This window comes from Falco cherrug, unplaced genomic scaffold (genome assembly GCF_023634085.1).
Source record: "Falco cherrug isolate bFalChe1 unplaced genomic scaffold, bFalChe1.pri scaffold_101, whole genome shotgun sequence".
NCBI classification, from domain to species: Eukaryota; Metazoa; Chordata; class Aves; order Falconiformes; family Falconidae; genus Falco; species Falco cherrug.
Genome location: NW_026599294.1, coordinates 79,133 through 99,543, shown reverse-complemented (window position 1 = coordinate 99,543; position 20,411 = coordinate 79,133). Strand labels below are relative to the sequence as shown.

General features: G+C 55.3%; 1 protein-coding gene across 1 annotated transcript in view; it reads left to right on the top strand.

The window, feature by feature from the left end:
* The window catches only part of LOC129735005 (hydrocephalus-inducing protein homolog), a 97,603-nt gene extending 79,489 nt beyond the window's left edge, over positions 1-18,114 (top strand). The window contains exons 40-64 of the mRNA XM_055700393.1: positions 244-396; positions 713-896; positions 1,384-1,525; positions 2,391-2,550; positions 3,301-3,930; positions 4,422-4,592; positions 4,918-5,120; positions 5,299-5,481; positions 5,726-5,845; positions 7,188-7,347; positions 7,452-7,624; positions 8,137-8,335; positions 9,199-9,298; positions 10,172-10,271; positions 10,768-10,936; positions 11,216-11,454; positions 11,777-11,891; positions 12,596-12,800; positions 13,157-13,392; positions 14,002-14,153; positions 15,112-15,304; positions 15,844-15,952; positions 16,538-16,801; positions 17,386-17,528; positions 17,866-18,114. Of these exons, the coding sequence (XP_055556368.1) occupies positions 244-396; positions 713-896; positions 1,384-1,525; positions 2,391-2,550; positions 3,301-3,930; positions 4,422-4,592; positions 4,918-5,120; positions 5,299-5,481; positions 5,726-5,845; positions 7,188-7,347; positions 7,452-7,624; positions 8,137-8,335; positions 9,199-9,298; positions 10,172-10,271; positions 10,768-10,936; positions 11,216-11,454; positions 11,777-11,891; positions 12,596-12,800; positions 13,157-13,392; positions 14,002-14,153; positions 15,112-15,304; positions 15,844-15,952; positions 16,538-16,801; positions 17,386-17,528; positions 17,866-18,114 (4,752 nt within the window). The remainder of the gene's footprint in view (positions 1-243; positions 397-712; positions 897-1,383; positions 1,526-2,390; positions 2,551-3,300; positions 3,931-4,421; positions 4,593-4,917; positions 5,121-5,298; positions 5,482-5,725; positions 5,846-7,187; positions 7,348-7,451; positions 7,625-8,136; positions 8,336-9,198; positions 9,299-10,171; positions 10,272-10,767; positions 10,937-11,215; positions 11,455-11,776; positions 11,892-12,595; positions 12,801-13,156; positions 13,393-14,001; positions 14,154-15,111; positions 15,305-15,843; positions 15,953-16,537; positions 16,802-17,385; positions 17,529-17,865) is intronic.
* The last annotated feature ends 2,297 nt before the right edge of the window (positions 18,115-20,411 follow it).

Sequence of the window (20,411 nt, the reverse complement as noted above, 5' to 3'; positions counted from 1 at the left end):
GTTTGTTGGCAAAGTGCAGTCCTGGCTAATGTGGCCGCAGGCAGTGGGCAAAGCTGCGGGATGCTGCGCTGGGGGCTTGCAAGCCACGGGATGTGTCCTCCAGGGTTGTCCCCTGGAGCTGCTGGCCTGCAGGGTTGGTTCGAGCCTCCCGCTAGTGGAAAACCCTGGCTGCAAGCCCAGCAGTTGGAACTGTTCAGGGGTTACCCAAGTGGTTTACTTTTCTTGTGGCGTTCAACATTGCAGGGCTCCTCCATTTCTCATCTCCACCCTCCCCTTCCCTGCGTCCCTGCGCAGCAACGGCTGAGCATCGGTGGCAGCACAGAGGGAGGGCTGGGCTGTCTGAGCTGCGTGCTGCCCGAGGACTTGCTGGTGGCCATCCTCTCCGAAAGGCTCCAGGTACGTGGGTGGGGTGGGGGCAGATGCTGCGTTCCTGCTCCAGAGAGACAGGCAGCGAGGCAGTTTGGAGAGGAGGTCTGTATCTGCTCTCAGAGGAGCCCCGAGCTGCACGCAGGGATCCTTGGGGGAAGCTGCAGATGCCCCAAGGTGGCAGAACGTGGGGAAAGATCAGAGCTCGTCTGGGCTGATGCGCTGGACACAACGATGGCTGGTGTCCTTTGACATCTGCTGACAGTGGACATTTACTGACTGGCTGAGAGCCCCGTGTGTGCCACAGCTGACTAGAAAAGCTGTTCCTTTTCAACTTTATTCGCAGCTGAGTGACTGCTACCAGGGCGTGGTGTTTGATGGCCTGGAAACCCTCTTTGCGCACAACATGGCATCTGCTCTCCTCTGCCTGCTCAAAGCTGTTGGAAATCGGCCTCACATCTACGTCGTGAACCTGTTCCAGGATTATGTGTCCTTTAAAGCCAGGGAGACAGCTGCAAAAGAGCAGGAAGGTGAGACTTTTCATCTCCGCACCTCTCAAATCTTCCCTGTCAAGCACTCAGCCTTATCTGTGTGTATCTGGGTTACCAGCAGAGCTTGTAAGAAGTGGTCTTATTAATCCTTCCACCTTCTGCCTGGGTGTAGCCAGCGCTCAGCTCACAGTCGCTTAAAATGCAGCAGAGCAGAGCTGAGGCTGGGAAGACTTCCCTTGGTCTCTACCGTGAAAGCCTGGGCACAAGTGCCAGCTGTTGTGGCTCAGTACCGAAGCAGCAGCAGCAGCTGCCTGCCACGCTGGTGCGCAGGAGCCAGGCAAGGCGCGGGAACTCGCTGTGAACTGTTGACAGTTCAGGGGCTGATCTGAATTTTGGAGCAGGGCTGTGAGCTCCCCAGCATCTCCTGGCAGGATGATCGGCTGGCTCGGGACACAGCTGTGAATCCTGGCAGCTCACCCCCAACAGCAAGCTCTGCTAATGGTTTCTCCTCTGGCCTTGGCTGAAGGGCGGGAGCAGGAAGAAGCTGCCCGCAGGGAGAGAGAACGTCTCTGGGAGATGGACGAGGATGAGTATGATGCCCTCAGTGCGGAGCAGAAAATTCAGCTTCATAACAAGATACGCCAAGTCCAGCGCGAGAGGAGGCAGAGGTCTGTGCGCCTGTAACTCCCCAGGAGGGTGCCCCTGCAGGGTTTTCCTGCTCCGGAGACCTCGGTTGAGCTCAGAGGGGTCACGGGGCGAAGGCCCGAAAGTGTCTGTTCCAAGCGGGCAGTTCCACCCCCCAGGTTCCCAGCAGAGGAAGGCCCTTCCTCCCGGGAGAGAACATCTTCTCTCCAGCTGAGCGGAGAGCCCGCGGGTTTAGACGGTGGCTGCCGGGACCTGGGCTCTGGGCTTGCCTGACCGCTGCTCTTAGAAGTGTCTCTAAGTTAATTACGTTGGTTCTCATCTTCACCCCCCTTCTTCCCCACACCAGAGGGGTTGTGGTGTGGCTTGGTGTGAGGCGCAGCTGTGCTGGCTTGGTTTAGATGCCAGTCCTGCCGTAGGGGAAGTCCTTGCTGATCTCCTAGGTTTTTCCTTCCTGAGCGACACTGGCCATAGAAGCCGGTGGCTCTTGGGCTCACCCTCAGCTGCAGCAGCAGGTCAGCCTGGGAGAAGCTCTGATCCAGCAAAGCAGCCCAGGAGGGGAGGCCGCAGGGGTTGAGGAGGATGCACAGGCTAAGTCTGAAACTGGGAGGGGGACCTGTTTAAAGCGAGCGTGTGTTTCCGCACTTCGTTCAGCCCAGGCTGACCTTACGAAGCAAGGCTGAGGTTTGGCTGGCCCTGGAGGTCCCCTCCCACCTCTCCTCACATGGGATATTCCCAGCCTCCCCAGGCTGAGGGAGGTCCACAGAGATGGCCTAACGGTTCTGCCTGGCCTCAGGGTCAGGGAACGAAGTGCAGGACCAGCTGGGATGGCGGCAAGCCCAGGCTTCTGGTGGTGACTCTCGGGCATGTTTTCTGTTTGGCTTGCTGAAGGGAGATGGAGCAGCTAGCTCGAGAGCTGGAGGAAAAGCGTCGGCAGGAGCTGGAACGCTTGAAGGAGGAAGAGCTGAAGAATTCTGAGCAGGGGAAGAGAAAGGCTGGAAAAGACCAAGAGAATGCTTTGAGGAGGAAAAGCCGGCCTGGTGGCAAGCAGGTGCGTGGTTGTTTACAGAAATGACTGAAAGCCCTGGGGACCTTCCTACGGAGCTGCGCCGTGCCCCAGGGAGCCCCACGCAGTGCTGGGGACGAGCACCTGGCAGGAGCAACATGTGGGGCTGTGCTGGGAAACAACCACCGGGGTCTGATCGTGCTGCTGCTGCACCGGGGTGTCTTCCCATGGGTTTGCTGCTAGAGCTGCTCTACTAAGATCATGCCGCCTTTGAGTCCTGGCTTCATGTAACTCCACATACTGACTACTGAAGCCCTAGGTAGTTTTAGTCCAGCGTTTCTTCCCACTCTGCCTGTGACTTACACCTGTGAGCCATGATCTGTCTGGGATGTGGGGTCTTTTCCTACATGTCTGGCAGGAGATGCCCCCAGGCCTTAGGTATTCATTAGCAGGCAGACTTTGCAAAGGATCAGCCAGCCACAGGGATGCTCAGCGCACCAGAAATGAACCCAGAGGACTGCACGGGAGTAAGGAGGTGTCTTAAGTTCTCTGCTTGGGTTGGGAACCTGTTCTGTTCCTCAGCTGGTTTGCAGGACTCCTCATCAGTCTGACACTGAAGAGTTTGGTTTGTTGAGCTAAACTGGGTACCAGCTATGTTCTGAACTGGGATTTGTAGGGTGCCTAGCACAGGTCTCGAGCGAGGTTTGGGGTGCTATTGTAAAGATCATTGCTGCCCTACAGCACCTGAGTCAGTGCTTTGAAATGCTCACTGCTTTTTTTGCTCTTCCTGCCCAGGGCATGAACAGTCCCACCAGCAACACCAACACATCCAACAGCCGGAGGTCGGAGGTCGCCAAGGGGGTGGTCAAGACACGATCTGTAAGGAAGCACCCGGGCTCTGTTGCACGTTGCACAAAGGAAGATGAGCAAAAGCAGAGCAAGGTCACCCTGATGGATGCCCACCTGGCAGCGGCTGCACACCCCACAGACCTGGAAGAGGGGGAAACCAAAAATGAGGCCCAGAGTGACAGCGAGAACTTAGCCCTGAGGTTTAATATCTACGAGACGTCGCAGAAGGATGTTGCGCATATTTTGTCATCCTGGGACAGGGTTCAGGGTATCCTGCTGTTCCCCCTGAACCACGAGGACGCACGGCACCCAGCAGAAGAGCAGCCCCAGCACACATCCAGCCCCAGGAGCCGGAGGGACAGAGAGAAGGAGCATCAGGGGAGGCTGGAGAAAGAGCATCTGGCAGAACTGAAGGCTCTTGAGGATGCCAGAATACCTCAGCTGGAAGGGGAAGGTGCAAAAGGGTCAGCCAGAGGCCAGGGTGTCGGAGTGCCCTGCTTGGACATCCAGGTGCTGGGCTCAGAAGATGTGACTAGGAAGATCCTGGAGAGCAGCGAGCTGCCAGCGGCAGAGCAGGTAAAGCCCTGTGAGGCTCGGAGGCTGAGCCTGCTGTGCTCCTGGGCCCCGGTACATCATGTCCCACCAGGTGACAATGGCACAGAGCCTTGTCCGGGCCACCGATGATGTTCTACAATGGCTCCGCAGCAGCCCCATGGCTGCGGGAGGTTCTCACCATCCCTCAGGTGGGTGGGAATCAGGAGTGCTCTCTGTACAAGCATCCCGTCTGTTGAGAGAATTTCCCAGCCTGGAAATCATTGCAAATGGTCCCAGGGCAGGGCAGCTCAGGTTTCCTTCAGCTGAGTCACTGCAGGGAGAGGTTTCTCTCTAGGTCCCACTTGTAGGTCCTGGCACTGCTCTGGAGCCTGCCCACTCCGCTGGGCATGAAGAAGCACGGTGCCCGATATAAATAAACCCCCACCACATTGCCGAAAGCTCCGTGCCTTTAAGGAGTGAGTGTGAGGATGAAGGTGACAGGAGTACAAACAGGGTTTTCTCTTACGCTTTAGGTCCTGGATAGCCTTGGACTGGGTCCCTCCGGGCTTCCCATCCCCCCTACTGCTTTCTACTCCGTGATCCACTACCCGGCAGAGCGGATGGCCCCTGCAGCAGAAGCCCTCAAGCACTTTGTCTTTGTTGTGCCAGAAGGCGCCACTGCAGAAGAAGACAAGAATGCTGCCGTAAGTCTCGTGGATGCCCCCGTTGTGCCCGAAGTGAAGGTGCCAGGGCAGGGGGGTGGGTGGGGAAGGATCACTGTGATGTCTGTAAGATGAGAATAACGGTTTAAAAAAACACCTCAAACCCTCGCCTTGCCTTGAGGTCCTGGGCAAGGAGAGTGTTGTAGGCAAAACTAGACCTGATGAGGAAGACCAAGTCCCTGGGCAGATGTGGTTGTTTATTTAGTGCTTCCCCTAATTGTTAACAAACCCACAGCTTGCTTTCCAGGAGGGGGATGTCTCGGGGCAGGTCTCACCTCTCTGTTTTCTCCCTCCCCTTGTGGCTCAGACCCCAGAGGAGCAGGTCGCCCCTGTGAGGAGCCAGTCGAGTGAGGAGAAAGCTGCGGGCAGCTGGGAGGCTGCGAGGGAGAAGCAGAGCTCCGGTCAGGGCAGGAGATGTCTCCAGGGGCTGGACAGGGAAGCACCCGTATCTTCTCCTGGGGCGCACCAAAGCGGCGAGGACATGGTCCCATCCCCGCCGAGACATGTCAGGTGAGCTGAGGGCTGAGGAGATCGCTCTGCTTCATGGCCACCCTGTCAAGTGAGGTCTGTCATCCCCAGCTCCTCAGGGCCGCTCTGTTGGTGCCTCCGTGGGATGGCGAGTCCACAGCCCTCCTCCTCGTCTTGTTTGCTCATTAGCCGTGTCTGAAGCCCTCTCTTTAACTGCCAGGCTGAGCAGCTGCCGGTGGATAGTGCCTGCCCGCGGTGAGGTGGAACTGAAGGTCCACTTCAGCTCCACGGTGCTGGGCCAGTTTGAGCAGACGCTGCGTTTCGAGATCCTGGGGACAAAGCGACTGTACCAGCTGCCCTGCAGGGGCACCTGCCTGTACCCCACCATCAGCCAAGACCCACGGTAAGGCTTGCCCCTGGGAGCCTCCCACGCTGCTCCCCCCTGGGCTCAGAGCCAGGGCTGCCCCTTGTACCCCGGTGACCTTCTGGCTCGGGCAGAGCGTGCTGCCTGAGCCGCCCAGCATCTTGTCCCATGCCTGGAGCTGGGAGTACTGGTACCGCAGCCACCAGTAAGGGTTACGGCTTTCTGACCAGGTTTTCTACTTGGAGCATCTCACAGCTCTTCATTCCCTGTTTTCTCTGCCCAGGCTGGTGTTTCCCCACCGAAGGAAGAGCAAGGCAGACGACGACATTGTCTTCAAGCAGTATGTCACGGAGATGGGTGTCTTCCACTTTGGACCGCTGCTGTGTGGGAAGTCAAGAGACTGGTACGTGCTCCCCGCCCTGAGCGAGCATCCTGATGCGCTGCCTGCGCAGCATGGGACGTTGGGATGGCACCTCCAGGGCCTCGTGCTGCCACGGACACGTCTGGGGACGAGCCGTCCCAGAGGCACAATTCAGGGCAGGCCCAGGTGGAGACCTGCCTGGGAGATGCAGGGGGCTGAAGGGCCACAGATGTGTGAACTTGAGCAGATGATGGGCAAGTGAGTCCTGGAGGAGCAGGGGAGAGACGGAGCTGATCTTCCTCCCCGGTGGGTGCCTTGGTGGCCAGAGCCATGTGCTGCTTCCAGCCTGAAGGTCACTTGGAGCAGCTTGTGTCTCCCCGCCACATCTCAGCTTCGCCACCTAAGAAATGAACTTTATGGTGTTTTTTAAAAGTGCTTTGAGCTCTACAGGTGGACTGAACAAGCAATTATTTTGCTGATGGTTTTATAAAACATTCATCCGTTTGTAATATTAGTAAGGCCTTATGATTCGACCTGCCGATATGGGGGCGTGGGGGATCTGCAGAGGAATGAAAATGGAAATTCTGTTTCCCCGTCCTCAATGCTGGACAAAGTCTGCCGGAAAAAGTTGCCATTGTAGCTGCTGGCGCATTTCTATTTTTAACTTAGCTTTTTTTTTAAATATTAGAAATTAAGTTCTCCTCTTCATGGGAGCTCTGGAGAGCCAGTGGTATTTTGACAACCCAAGCAAATGAAATCAAAACAGTTCAAAACCCAAAAGAGGATCTTTAGCCAGGCTGCTGCATGGCCTTGGGTTTCTGTTTGTGCTTTTTAACCCTTTAACTCCCAAATCTGCTCCATACCCGAGGGAAGGGACGTTTTTTAAATTCAGCATTCCTCTTGGGAATGAATCCTCTCTATTTCCTTCCCTCAGACTTTGAGCTAACCTGTGAAATACAAGGTAATCTCGTGACTGTTTTGGAAGACAAAAGCTAAACTATTTTTAAAAGCTCTTTCCAAGAGCATTTCTTTGTACCCTGCAGGGAAGGAAACCCAACAAAGAAAGGGGGAGAACCCACGTGCCTGCAGTACCTCTGTTTTTCCAGGCATCTTTGAATTTCTAATTTGTAAAATGCTCTTTAAGTGGCCTGTGCATCATCACGCGTCTGGGCTGGAGGCACCAAGTACAGGGGTGGACATCAAAGTAACGCAAGGATGGACACACATAGCATCCAGTGTGCCCCTGAAAATGATGCTTTTTCTTGGCCTGCTTGTTGGTACATGGTCTTGCAGTGCAGCCTCCCGCTGCCAGGACATGGCGCTTTCCTTGGTGTGGGATGAAGGCGACGGTCTCCTCTGCAGCCTTTTCCCCTTTTGTGGACAGGTACAAGGCACTGGACTGTCCCAGCAACTGTGAGACGATAACCATCCTCAACGTCACCCCCTTGGAAGTAGAGGCGCGTTTCTCCTTTGAGCGCGATCTCAAGGCGGACACGTTCCTTGTAGAACCTCCCAGCCTGAGGCTGAAACCGAACGAGAAGCAGGTAGGGGACAGCAGGTAGGGCAGGCACTGGTGTAAGTGCCCAGGAGCCATTCCTCCTGCTCACTGAGTGCTCTTCTGTATTTCTTGTTTCGGGGACGGGGCTAGAAGCTGAGCATTTGGGCGTACCCCACTTCAGCTGGTCTGGTGGAAGACAAGCTCGTCTGCCGCGTTAAGGAGAACCCAGAGCCGGTGGTCTTCCCCCTGTGCTGCCAGGGGGTGAAGGTGGAGCTGAGGGTCAGCCCCAAGCACGTGCATTTCAACAGGCTGCTTCTGCACAGGTCAGTCATCTCACGGCCCCTCTGCTGGGGACGGGTGCTGTCGGTGAGCTCCCCTTCAGCCTCTCTGGCTGGCTGCATGGCCCTTCAGGCTGGATGTTGGGCTGGCGTCCCTCTTTCTGCCAGCAGTTCCTGGTCTCTTGCTCACCGTTCCTTGCTGGCTTGGTTCTCCCAGGACAGCCGCAAGCTCTGTAGCCCCCAGCAATGTGGTGCAATGGGCATCTTGATTCATTTGTATCTCGTCTGCTGGTTCGGAGAGCAGTGCAGTTGCTCCTCCTTATGTCCCTTCTGTTGGATACACCGTTAGCACCCAGCCCTTCCCCAGGACCTCACCTCTGAGACTTGTGACACAGAGAAAACATTTAACTAATGTTATGGATACTATAAATACTGGATGTGTATAGATAAAGATAGATATATAAACTAATGCATAGGGCTGCTCCAAGATGCATTCAGTTGCAAGGCCTATCCTGACCATCGAGCAGCTGGTGCAGGGTGTCTTTCTGCCTCTGCAGGGAGGACAGCAAGACCCTGGTCCTGCAAAACAGCACCCTGCTGCCTGTGGCCTGGCAGCTCTGTGGGCTGGAAAACCTGGGCGAGGACTTCTCCGTGTCACAACGCGAGGGCATCGTGGCTCCGTGCACGGAGTTTGACGTGCATCTGTATTTCAAGCCCACAAAGGCTCTCAACATTGAGAAGAAGATCCGACTGGAGGTGAGGGGGGGACTGTGCCCTCCCTGGCAGGGCAACGAGATCTTCGGGGTGGAGGCTGTGCTTGAAGGGTTCCCTGCAAAGAGGGGGACAAAGGATGAGCCTTCCTGAGGTTCCTTTCTACCCGCATCGCCGGGGGGGCAGGCCCTTAGCAGCAAGGAACTTGCTCTTATAGCTGAGCTTCAGGGGGCATGTGTGCTGCTGGGCCAGGAAGAGCTGCACCTGAGGGACACAAGGCTGCTGTGACCCCAACTTCTGCTGCCTCAGCCTGGGTTCACCAGAGCACATGGTGCATCCCTGAGCATCTGCGTCAGCCCAGACAACCAGGCGCTGTGTCCTGAGCGCACGTTACAGCCACCTTGCCGCTGTGCGTGGTTGAATGCTGTTGTTTGGTTGTCCAGACCTCGGCGTGCTCCCTGCGCCCATGCTGGAGCCTGTCCGGAGCTCTTAACGGAGAGCAACAAGCTGTCACCCTGGGGTTTTGTTCCCCGTGGTTTGGGGGCTGCACTTCAGTGAGGATGCTGGGTGATTGAAGAGGAGAGGGTTGACGGTCAATGCCACCTGCTCTGGGACACCTCACAATTCTTGAGGTTGTTTTTCCATCGCTGTGTCTCCCCGGGTGCTTCCGCGGCAGCACTCCCTGCTGAAGGAGTGCCGAGCTGGGCTGGTAGGGCTTCTTACTGCAGCAGCATCTCGCTGGGTCAGCCCGTGAGATGAGCAGGTTGGGAGAGTTTGGGAATCCACAAGTGCTTGTCAAGCAGGGGAGGCCATGGTGGAAGCAGCCAGCAGAGACAAGGACTCGTACGTTGTCTACCAAAAGAATTTAAGAGAACGGTCTAAGCAGTGTTCGTTTCTCGCTGCCTCAGGTTTCAGATGCAGAAAACATCCTGGGGATTGTCCAGACTGAAAATATCCTCATTTCTGCAGAGGGCTATGATGTTGCTCCAATCATCAGCATTCCTAAAGGTCAGTGGATGCCCCAAAACAAAGCAGTCTGGGTGTGTTGCCTTGCCTTGGCAGGTGAGCAACCAAAGCGCTTGGGATGGGGTAGCATGCAAGCGTGGCCCAGTCACATAAAGCGCGTATCCTGCAAGTTGAGTGGAGTGAAGGGCTGTCAGGGCACAGCCAGCCTCGAGTCTCTCGCCCCTGAGCTTTGCAGTGTGCAGGTTGGTCTGGGGGCTTAGAAACAACAGCGATGTGAGCGAGCAATTGGCAGCTCCTGAGGGCTCAGCAGGGCACACAAAGTTGTCGGATCAGTGCTTGGAAGCAAGAAGACAGAAACGCAGCTCCTCACCTGCTAAACCCTGCAGATACCCTCCGAGTAAGAAGAGCAAGGGCAGCAAAGTAGCTAAAGAAAATTTCCAAGAATGGAGACTTGCTGAGAAGGGTTTTGGGCTGCCTGAGAACTCCAGGTGTCATAGAACAGTTTGGGTTGGAAAGGACCTCAAAGATTGTCTTGTCCCAACCCCCCTGCCATGGGCAGGAACACCTTCCACTAGTCCAGGTTGCCCCAAGCCCCGTCCAACCTGGCCTTGAATGGGGCAGCCACAGCTGCTCGGGCAGCCTCTGCCAGTGCCTCGCCACCCTCACAGTGAAGAATTTCTTCCCAACAGCTAATGTAATTCTCCCCTCCAGTTCAAAGCCATTGCCCCCTGTCCTGTCACTACAGCCCCCCCGGAAACACCTGTCCCCACCTTTCTTATAAGCCCCATTTCAGTATTGAGAGGCCAATTGAAATTGGCCTGGAAGTGTTGAAATATCTGTCTTGTCACTTGGTGTGGTCTGTAGCAGCTCACTAATACTCCCCGTTTCTTGCCTGGCTCTGCGGGTTTTCTGCAGGTGCAGGTGGCACCGTGGATTTTGGAGTCCTGAAAGTCCTGGATGATGCAAAGCAAGTGCTGACTCTGAGGAACAAGGGGAAGTACGAGATTGCGTACAGGTGGGTCCAGCTGCCTGGTCTGTGAACGCGTGGTGCCACCATCTGCCCAGGCCTGCCTTCTCCTCCTGCCCATGGCTAGAACCGCTTCCCGTGCTGGCTGCCTCGTGGTCTGGTTAAATAAAAAGCCCGGGCTCCCTAATCTCAAAGACTTTAAGGGAGAATGCAGCCCCACACCAGCAGTCCTTCACAGCTGAGCAGGAACCAGAAGGAGAGACCCTGAAATTGAAGCCACTCACTGCTGAGATCCATTGCCTTCCTCTGAGGGGCAGCTCCTTTCTCTTTATGACTCTTTAAAGGAGGGGATGAGAAAATTGGGTGTCGAGGTTAGTTTGCAACACTCATGATGGTCTGCACTCTGTCAAGATCTGAGATTCCCCAAGCAGAGCTGGACTCATTCCCTTTTAATTTTTTTATGGTCTTATGTCAAGTCCTGGCTGTGCTGGTGGCACTTGTACTTTTAACTGCAGAGGTCTTTGTTCCTTCCCTTTCTCCCCAGTTTCCAGCTGAAAGCTGCAGGCACCACCATACCAGACCTGGCAAGCCACTTCACTATCCAGCCGCAGAAGGGCCTGCTGGCTGCCTCCGGGCGCCCTGTGCAGGTCCAGGTGTTCTTCCACCCCAAGACGGAAGTGAATATCGAGGACAAACCCATCCTGCACTACCAGGTGAGCTGCCCCAGCCAGGCAGTGGTGGCACAGCACGTCTTGGGAGCGTGAGCAGGACAGGTGCCTTCTGGAAGGAGGGCTTTAGCTGGGTAATTCTCGTAGGTGACAGCAATGTCTCAGAAAACATTTGTGATGCTTCCTAAGCGGAGCTGAAAGTCTGGCTCCGGAGGAGGCGTTGAAACAGGGAGGATGAGCTGGTGGGGACCTGGGGTGGGATCAGGGAACAGAGTCAGAGGCTGGCCTCTTTGCTGGTTTTACCAAGCCCTCCTCTGGCTGCAGGTGATGGAGCCCAGCATCTGCGGAGGAGGCGAGACCGTCGCCGTCATCCCAGTGAGGGTGTCGGCGAAAGCTGTGTTCAGCAAGTACAGCATTCACCCCGCCTCGCTCATCAACTTCGGTGCCATGGTGAAGGGCAGCAGGAAAACCTGCACCTTCATGCTGGAGAACAAAGGCAGCCTTGACTTTAAATTCCTCATCTACCGAGCAGACCAGGACGCATCCCGATTGCAAGAGAAAAGGTGAGAGAAGACCTGCACCACCTGCCCTGCCTGAGGAGGCACGACAGCATGGCTGGTGTGTGACAGGCAGCCCAGACACCTGGGTTATTGTCCAGTTCACGTCACCTGCTTGTGAACAGGGAGTGGAAAAATGCCTCAGTGTCCCCGTGTGTCGGGCAAAGCTGGTAATACAGCTGAGCTGTCCGTAAGCTGCAGGAGGTGCCGCCGGGGGCTGCGAGGGGCAGGGAGGCTTTCCTCGGTGGGGAGGGGAAGGTCAGCTTTGGCTTCAGAGAAGACGGGGTGGGGGCTCAGCATGATGGACGTTTCTGCTTTCTCCTCTTAGTGGATGTCAAATGAAATCTGCCCACTCTGGCAAGAGTGAGAACTTACACCAAAGGACTTCCTCAGCCAAGAAAAGCAAGCGCTCGCTGCAGAAGGTTGCCAGCCCCTTCATGCAGGTGGGTGGCTCCCGCTCCCCAAGACACACTGCTGCGGGTGCTGTGGGAGGACGCTGATGGGGACTCATCACCGTGGGATGGGACATGGTCTGCACGATGGAGGTCCGTCATCTCCCAGCCACAAGCAGAGGCAGGAGCTGTTCAGTTGCACTGACAGTCCCGTGCTCCGGCTCAGACTTGGAGTTGTGGGGTCAAGAGAGAGGAGCAGGTCCCGTGTTTGGTGGCTGCTAGCCAAAATAGGTCTGTGAATACCACAGATGTGGGCACGTTCCTGTTTGAAGTCCCACTCCATAGATACCAGCTGACCTTGTGTTTTCGTCTTCCCAGTCCCCTCTCTTCCCTCCCGTCACTTCTCACAGTTATTTCTGCTCTCCTGTTTTACCCCTGAGGCTGGAGGATCCCAGCTAGCACCTTCACCTTTTACACCCAAACTCCTTCCTGTGTGCCAGCCAGGACAGGCCTGCAGCTCCTCCTGGCTTGTCCCTCTCCTCCTGGCTTGTCCCTCTCCTCCTGGCTTGCTTGTTCCTCTCCTCCTGGCTTGTCCCTCTCGTCCTGGGGCTGCCTCTGGGCCGTGGAGTCATCCCTCCCTGCCCTGGGACTGGGGGCTCGGCCTGGCTGGAGGTTGAGGAGTGGCGTACTCCTTGCTGGGGATGCTCAAGGCTGGGCTGCTGGACATCAGCCTTCTCCTGGGACTCTTTCTGCAGGCTCGCATCACTCTAGGCATGTTCACGGTGTACCCTGGCTTTGGTTCCATCCCTCCTGGGGGCCAGCAGATGATCACGGTGGATTGCTCTGCGGAATCACTGGGGACGTGCGAGGAGCACCTGCGCATCGATATCAGTGACAGAGACCCCCAGGACAATCCCCTCGGCATCCCCTATACCCTGCTGGCTGAGTCCTGCCTCCCAGGTACGCCCCGTCCACAGGTTCCCGCAGCCAGACCTGCTGCTGGTCAGCACCTGAACTTACTGCTTGGTTAGAGAGGCGCCCTGACCTTGAAGCTAAACCCTAAAATCCTCAGAGGTTCCAGTTCTTTTCAAGTCAGCCAGCGGGGAGAGGCTGGGAGGGATGCATGGAAGGATAAAAGGAAAGCAATACTCCTTGACTGGGACTGAGCTCCATCCTCGCAGCCGACTCCCTGCCCAAGGCTGGGTTTTGCAGTGACCTGGGCAAAAAGGGTTTATCAAGCCTTCCGAGAGGCCAGCAGGGTCCCGAGAAATTCATCAGGAATTCAGCATTCAGCCCTCCCTCTGCTCTGCTCGCAGCATTTGTGGTTGATGACATCGAGTCCATCTTTGAGGAGCACCGAATCTGCAGCAACGTCAACCTCTGCCAGACCCCGCAGACGGTGCGAGACAAGGGTGTGTATGTCAGAGATGAGAACAAGTTTATCTTCACCGATGTTCGGGTTGGGCACCGGGCCACAGCTCGCTTCAAGATCCACAATGTCAACAAAGTCCCCTGCAATGTGGTCCTTTCCATCAAACCCATCGCCGGTGAGGTAAGAACAAGAGGCCAGGGTGACCGTTGCTCTTTACAGGCTGCGCTGCCTTGTTCTCCAGACTCGCTGCTTCCTCTTGCCCGCACTAGTCCAGCTCCGTGCAGGTCAGGCTGCAGGGGGGAGCAGCAGTGCCAGGGTGGCAGTTCTGAATTTGGCACGTCTCGAGCAAGGCTTTGGCTCGCCGCTCTGGGTCTTTGGTGGGAGACCCAAACCCTTCTGCACATCTCTTGGAAGCCCGCTCGGAGGGGGCCTTTACTGGCCTGACGTGCCTGGGCTCAAAGCAGACCATTCCCTCAGGCTCCCTGGCCTTTTCCTTCTCTTTAAAGGCCAGTTTGAGGTTAGTCGCGGGGTTTCCGTGCAGTGCCCCCCTCCCTTGTGTGCTGGGGTGGCTGCCCAGTGCTCAAAGCCAGCTTTTGCGCTCCTGGGCTCCCTGTGCAAGGTCAGCACCGCTTTGGAGTCACCCCCTGCGATGGAAGGAGCCTGCCCAGGGCAAGCAGGAAGGGAGACACGCTGTCTGGGGCTGTTCCCGGTGACGCATATAAGAATAAGACTGCGTAAGAAACACCGAAGGATGTTTCCTCCTAACAGGGCTCTGTGGGTTCCCCCAAGTTTCACAGCCCCATCAGGGACATTTTCAAGGTGGATCCCGTTCGGATGTGCGTGCCCAGCTGCTCCCACGCCTTTGCTACGGTGACCTTCACTCCACAGATGATGCGGAGCTACCAGTGCACTTTTGAGGCTTCCCTCGATGTCCTGGCGAGGTAACTCCCCCTGTGAAATCTGGGCGGGGGGACCTGCCTGATGGCTGCCCCTCCTCTGGGAGGACCCCGACCTCTTGTTAACCCTGATGCTCTCAGTAGCCTTAGGCAGAGTGCTTAGCATTAGAGAATAGAGGAGGCGGTAACTACTAGACAGAGTAGAAGGAGAAGGGGTTATAGCTTAGCCTCGAGTGACTGTGAAGACAGTGCAGCATTTGGCAGCCAACTGGGAGTTAGTGAATCCGAAAGAAATGGAGATGTGCAACAGTTGAGCTGGGGCTTTCCAAGGACAAAGGTTTAGATGAAGCCGTTTCTGTGCCAGCCAGCCAGCGTGCGTTATTTCCTCCTTGTTTCTGTTAAAATGAGATGATTGTATGTGATTACCTGGGGTATGTTAAGCTATTCTCTGTCAAAGGAGCGACTGGAGCCCTTCTAAAAGAGGAGCCCAGTTCCCCTGTCCTGGGACGTGTGTACCAGGGCCCTGACCGGCTCTTCCCCAGCCGTTTAGTGGCTGAGTCAGGACAAGTCAGCTTTCTGCTCTAGTACGCAATTCCTTTTTTAGCGTCCTTGGAAATAATCATTACTGATGGTGCTATTTATTTTTCCCTTCTTGCTTTTATACTATTTCCATGCTGCGCTCGTGCTTTTTGCATGTGTCTCATATCATCGCAGCCAGTGAATTTGCCATGTCTCACCTGTCGCCTCATTATTTACCTGCTGTGCTGCACGATTCGATTCAGTGACATGTTCTTTAACTGCTACTCTGGAAGGCTCTGGCTCTTCAGAGCTCTTGTGAATGGCCCTGATCGGACTGGGAGGAGGGGGGTGGAGGAGACCTGTGTCGTGGGGTACAGGAGCACCAGCCAGGGGAAATGCAGTGGGTGGCCCCTGCTTTGTTGCTTGCCAGGTGGGAAATTGGTTAGTGCCAGCCGTCATGATTTCTCCTCTGCCTTTCCTGCAGCCCTGCAGCAATTAAAGCGCAAAGCCTGACCTTCCGTGTCAGTGGAGATGGGACTCTGCCTCGGGTGACAGTCCTGCGCCCGGTACTTCACAGTAAGAGAGGGAACCCTCTGCTGGTCTTTAAGAAGCTGTTGCTGGGTGATTCACAAAAACTCCCTCTGGTCCTTCGTAATGGTGGCACCCTACCTGTCCAGGTGAGGACCTGCTCAGGAAATGCTCTGGTCTGGGAACAAGTGCTTGTCTCGTGGAGAAGAGGTCCCAGGAAGCATGGCAGACCTGGAAACAGCTCTCAAATTCTTTTTAAGCAAATGAATGACTTGTAATTTCCAGGAAGAGAGTTCCTCTTGGAAATGCGATTTTTCTGACTAGCCTATCCTTTTCAGTTAAATGCAACGCAAGAAAGTTGGTGGGGTGTTTTCCCCCCATCTCTCTTCTCACGCTTTGATTCTCGGGTGGGCACGTGTGATGTCCTAGTTGCATTAGATTGTATTTGATCCCATTTTACTACACTTTAATGAAAAATTCTGTTCATTACTTTTGTATCCCAGCGCCTCTGAACACTTCTTTTTTCTGTCTAGTTTTACTTGAACTTTGTAAGTTTAGCTACGAGCTGTGTTTGAAGCGGAGAAGCATGCTGGATGCCCCGTGCTGGACCAGCACCAGTACGGTGCCAACCCACCTGTCACCCTGTACCCACACCAGTGTGGTTGTGCTCTGTGTTCCTTTTTCTCAGTTGACGATAGACCTGTTGGATGAAGCGGGAGTTTTCTTCTTGAAAGCCAGGCCCACCACACAGTGCGTCTACCAAGCTGGGGGCGTGAAGGAGGACTCTCCTGCAGGACGTAAATCCAGTAAGCGTGAAGCGCGGTCATCCACACAGGGGAGAAATGTGTGCCCTGCTCTTGGCTTGGCCAAGCAGCCGCCAAATGTTAGATGTTGTTTCTTTGCTGGGGCTCTCTGTACCCCCAGCTTCTCATGTGGACTCTGCGCAGGGCTTCCTCCTAGAAAGTGGTTGGAAGTTTTTTCTGTTCCTCTGGACATGGTGGGTTGAGTTGCGGGGGGCTATCACCACTTCAGCGGACTATCTGAGGTCTTTGCTGCGTGTGAGAGTAGCAGCCTGAATGGAGGCAGCCCCTGAGCCCACAGCCAGCCAACAGAAGCCAAACCCATTCTTTGGCTCAGCTTTACGTGTGCCAGGAGCTGACTGACTGCAGTTTGAGTGAGCGCTGGGTGTTAACCTGTGTTTAAGACACTTCAGCAGTGATACGCGTGGTGCTGTCGTAGCCTTGTGAACATAGGAGGAGGGTCTGGCACCATTGGTGGGAGAACCTGTGCTTGGAGGCAGCTGGGTTTCAGCCCCTTACGCCCCACGGAAATATTTCAGCGGTACAGCTGTATCACTTGTCGCTGATTCCATTGCTGTGCAGAGAGAAAGCCTCACACCGCTCTCCTGGTCCTGCTCCGTGGGGAATTAGCAGAGTTTGACGTGCTTTTCAAACCCACCCTGGCCCAACGTGTGGAAGGCAGGATCCACCTGTCAGTGGTGAACAACCCGTATGAGGAGACCGACATTCAGCTGGTGGGCGAAGGCTACGAGGATGACTTCACGCTAGATAACATCCACGGACTGGTGGCAGACAGTGAGGAGGAGGAGAATGCTGAGGGCAATCTAGAGGAAGACGTAATTGAGGGTAAGAGAGGAAAGGCTGCCCAGGTGGATCAAGGAACAGGAAAACAGACGTTTCTGCTCACCCTGTGCCGCGCACCTGCGGTCCAGCTTCAGCAGCCAGATCCTGCTGCCTTTTGTAGCCTGCAGAGGCTTAAGAGGCAGCTTGAGAGCAGAAGAGAAGATCTTCTGTCAAGGGAGAAGCTTGCAGGCTAGCAGGGAAGGGTCAGAGATACCCACGTTCAGCTGGGTATCTCCAAAAGGAGGGCTGCCAGCCCATGGTATGCTATGGAGATGAAGCCTGTGCCTAATGATTTGTGCCCTCGATATACGCAGCCTGTGCTGTCACCCCCTGACCTGGCGGTCTGGGAGCGTGCTGGCTCTGTGCAGAGGGGCAGTGCATGCTGTGCTGCGTGGCTCTGCACAGCCACAGCCACGGGTTTAGGCATGTGGCAGGGCGCTTCCATGGAAGCGGGAGGATGGGGAACTGCGTCTCCCCAGGGAGGAAGGCTCGGAGCAAGGAAGAGTTGGCCACGCCTGTCTCTGTGGATGTGAGGGGGGTGGATGGACCTCAGGCACACTGAGACCTCCTGCTCTCATTCCTAGCAGCTGCCAGAGTGAATCACATCCCGTTTGGGGACTGTCACATTGGGAAACCCTACAGCGTGACCTTCACCATCACCAACCGCAGCAGGACGGAGGCGATGCGGTTTGAGTGGCTGGCAGACACCCCATTTCACTTCTCCCCCAAGGTGAGTTTGGATGGCTCTGCCTTTTCCCATTGCTCCAGCCCTGCCCGGCGGGTTCCCAGGAGCTGGCAGGGAGTCACCACGTACTGGTGAGAGCCTGTTTCAGTGCCACAAAGGAGCTGCAATCCCTGGCTTAGCTGGCGCGGGGCTGTCAACCCCACAGAAAAGGCTCAGTGTTACGGGAGGTGGCATCTTTTGTATTTTCCTCTGTCAAACCTCAGATGAATACACGGTAAGAGGCAGATTCCTGGCACAGCTGCTCACCACATCGATCTCTTTGCTGTCAGTCCTGCCCTTGCTAGTGATTCCAGTTAGGTCTTGGCTCTCTGGTTCTCCCTAGGTGGGACACCTCCATGCTGGCTGTGCTAAGGCCATCACAGTGACCTTGAAATCGGATGTCGCGGTCACCTTCAAAATGCACCCTGTGAAGTGCAAGGTGGCTAGGATCACCTTCGCGCTGCCGCCGGAGCAGATTAAAGACTGGGATGACTGCCTGCGCACCATCAAGTGGGTGGATACCACCATGAGGGGCCCAGGAGCCACGTGGCCTGTGAAGAAGAAGGTAAGAAATGCAAACAGGAAAAGTTAACGGAGCTGCTACAAAAAAACCCCTGGCAGGCCACCATCTCTGCTGGCTGAGCAGCTCCTGCATCCTCCTGACATTTAATCCATCCGTGAGGTTCACCCGCAGTGCGTTTTGGGGGAGAGGCAGATGCAGTGACCTGTGACACCAACACAAAATGGGGAGGTCTTTTGACAAGACACGTTTAGCCACATGCAAACTACCGGTCTCTGCCAAAAGCTGAAGTGTTGCAACCTGTTTGAACGGGAGGGCACATTTTACGATTTTATCACGTTTTGTGGTGTTAAAATTTCTTCATCAAATTCAGTGCCTTTTCACCAACAGGGAGTTTAAGGCGCTGCACTCTGACTCTTGTTTTGGAGTGGAGAGCCACACTAGTGCTCTTGTGTGTGCGCTGGCCAGCCCACCGGCACATGGTGGGTGAGCTGTCAGCTCTGTCTACACCGATAGCAGAGATTTTGGTGGTGGTGCCCATGTTGTGTGGGATGTCTCATTGTGGAGCAGCCCGGGCGCTGCGTGGCAGTCGTGCAGCAGTCTGGAGAAGCATCGCTCCAGAAACTGCCACACACACGTACCTGGAGTGACGGTTCCTCCCTAGTTTCTGAGCCTTTTTAAGACCTGTAAACCACACTTCTTCCCCGTCAGCAGCAGCACTCGGAGGCTTTCCTAGTGAGTTCGTCCCCATTCCAAAATGCCCGTCCCCAGCCCTCACCAGCGTGGCTGTTGCCCCACACATGGTGTCTGGAAAGCACCTCCCGCTAAGACAAGAGGGAAAAGGTGCTTTCTGGTTTTGTTCAGTCTTGGGGTTCTCCATCCACAGACCTCCCACAGGGGAACTTAATCCTAATTTAGAGGCCTGCTGGATCTGTAGCGGGCCATGAAAAAGGTCTGACACTCTACAGGGTTGAAACACAGGGAGAGGTACCTATGACCCGGTCATTGTCCCCATGGGTGTACTCTCAGTCGTGGTGGTGATTATGGTGTTCAGTCGGTAGAAACAAACACTGTAATGGAAGGGTTAAATTTTATCACCTTCCCGGGGAAATAAATGGGAATGGTCCTTTCTAGCCCCTGTACGTGGCTGATCTTGGAGGCCAAAAGCCTCCTCTTGCTCAGCCGGGCTTTCTAGGCTCTGCTCAGTGATTCTTCCCTTTCCTGTTTGGAGGTGATTGAGACAGACCCAGAACCAGCTCACACTGTCCTGGAGGAGAGCAGCCGTGAGGTGGAGCTTTGCCTCAGTGCTGTTGTCGACTACGCTGAGCTCAAGCTGGATACGGACACGATTCAAGGAAGTTCAAGGAGACCTTGCTCTTCCAGATGAGGACATTCACGTGAGAGCCAGAGGCCAGGCAGGGACCCGTGCGTGGGAGCTGCCTTTGCCCAGGGCTGACCTGGTGCCTGCTTCGCCGGAGCCGTGCCGTGCTCTCTGGTGGCCTCTGCTTCTCCTTCTACTCGTGGTCTGGCGAAAATAAAGGCAATAAAGTGCCAATAAAGGCAAAAAAACCCCCACTGACGTGTTTATTGCTTGGCCACTTAATAAACCTCTTCTAATTTCTAACTGGGTGATTAGGCCTGGCGGGGGGTGGGGGCAGGGGTGTGTGTGCTGCTGCCTGCTGGTTCTGAGGTTTCAGCTTCCACACATCCTGGGCGCCTGGAGATGCCTCACATGTGGACTCGAGTCCCTTCTAGGGCTTTGTGTTCAGTCTCACCTGCTGTTCTTCTCTTTAAACAAGTCATGTATTGTTTCATCCTGTCCAAGTCCTGGCAGGGTGCTGGGGCCTGCGTATCTGCACGTAAAGCCAAGCAGGAGATGGTGGCCACCATCCTGCCAAGACGTGCCAGGAAAGGTTCGATTCTGCCATGCCTTTCTGCTGACAACAACCATGGGTTTGCTTCCATTGCATGTTGCCTGTCCTCATCTGCTCGAGGACAAGTTTGCAGTCAAAATAATGTCAAACTGAGATGTAAAGACCAGAATAAGACCCTTGGATTAAGTCTCCTGGGCACCATGCCTGCCCTTTCCTCTTTAACCTCCAAACTTTGAAACACTTTGTCTCGGGGCAGCCCAGGGCAGTGGTCTAGACGTGGCAGAGTTGCCTGGGGACAAAGATACTCCTGAGCATCAAGGAAGGGGTACCAGAAGCTCACCATACAGTGTTACTTTTCTACTTGCTTTGTATTTATTGGTCATTGTCTTTTCACTCCTCCTTCTTGCTTTTCAGTTCCATGCTGTCCAACACGGGCAATGTGGCCCTGGAATACAACCGGATGGCGGCTGTGGAGGACGAAAGGGCACTGAGCCA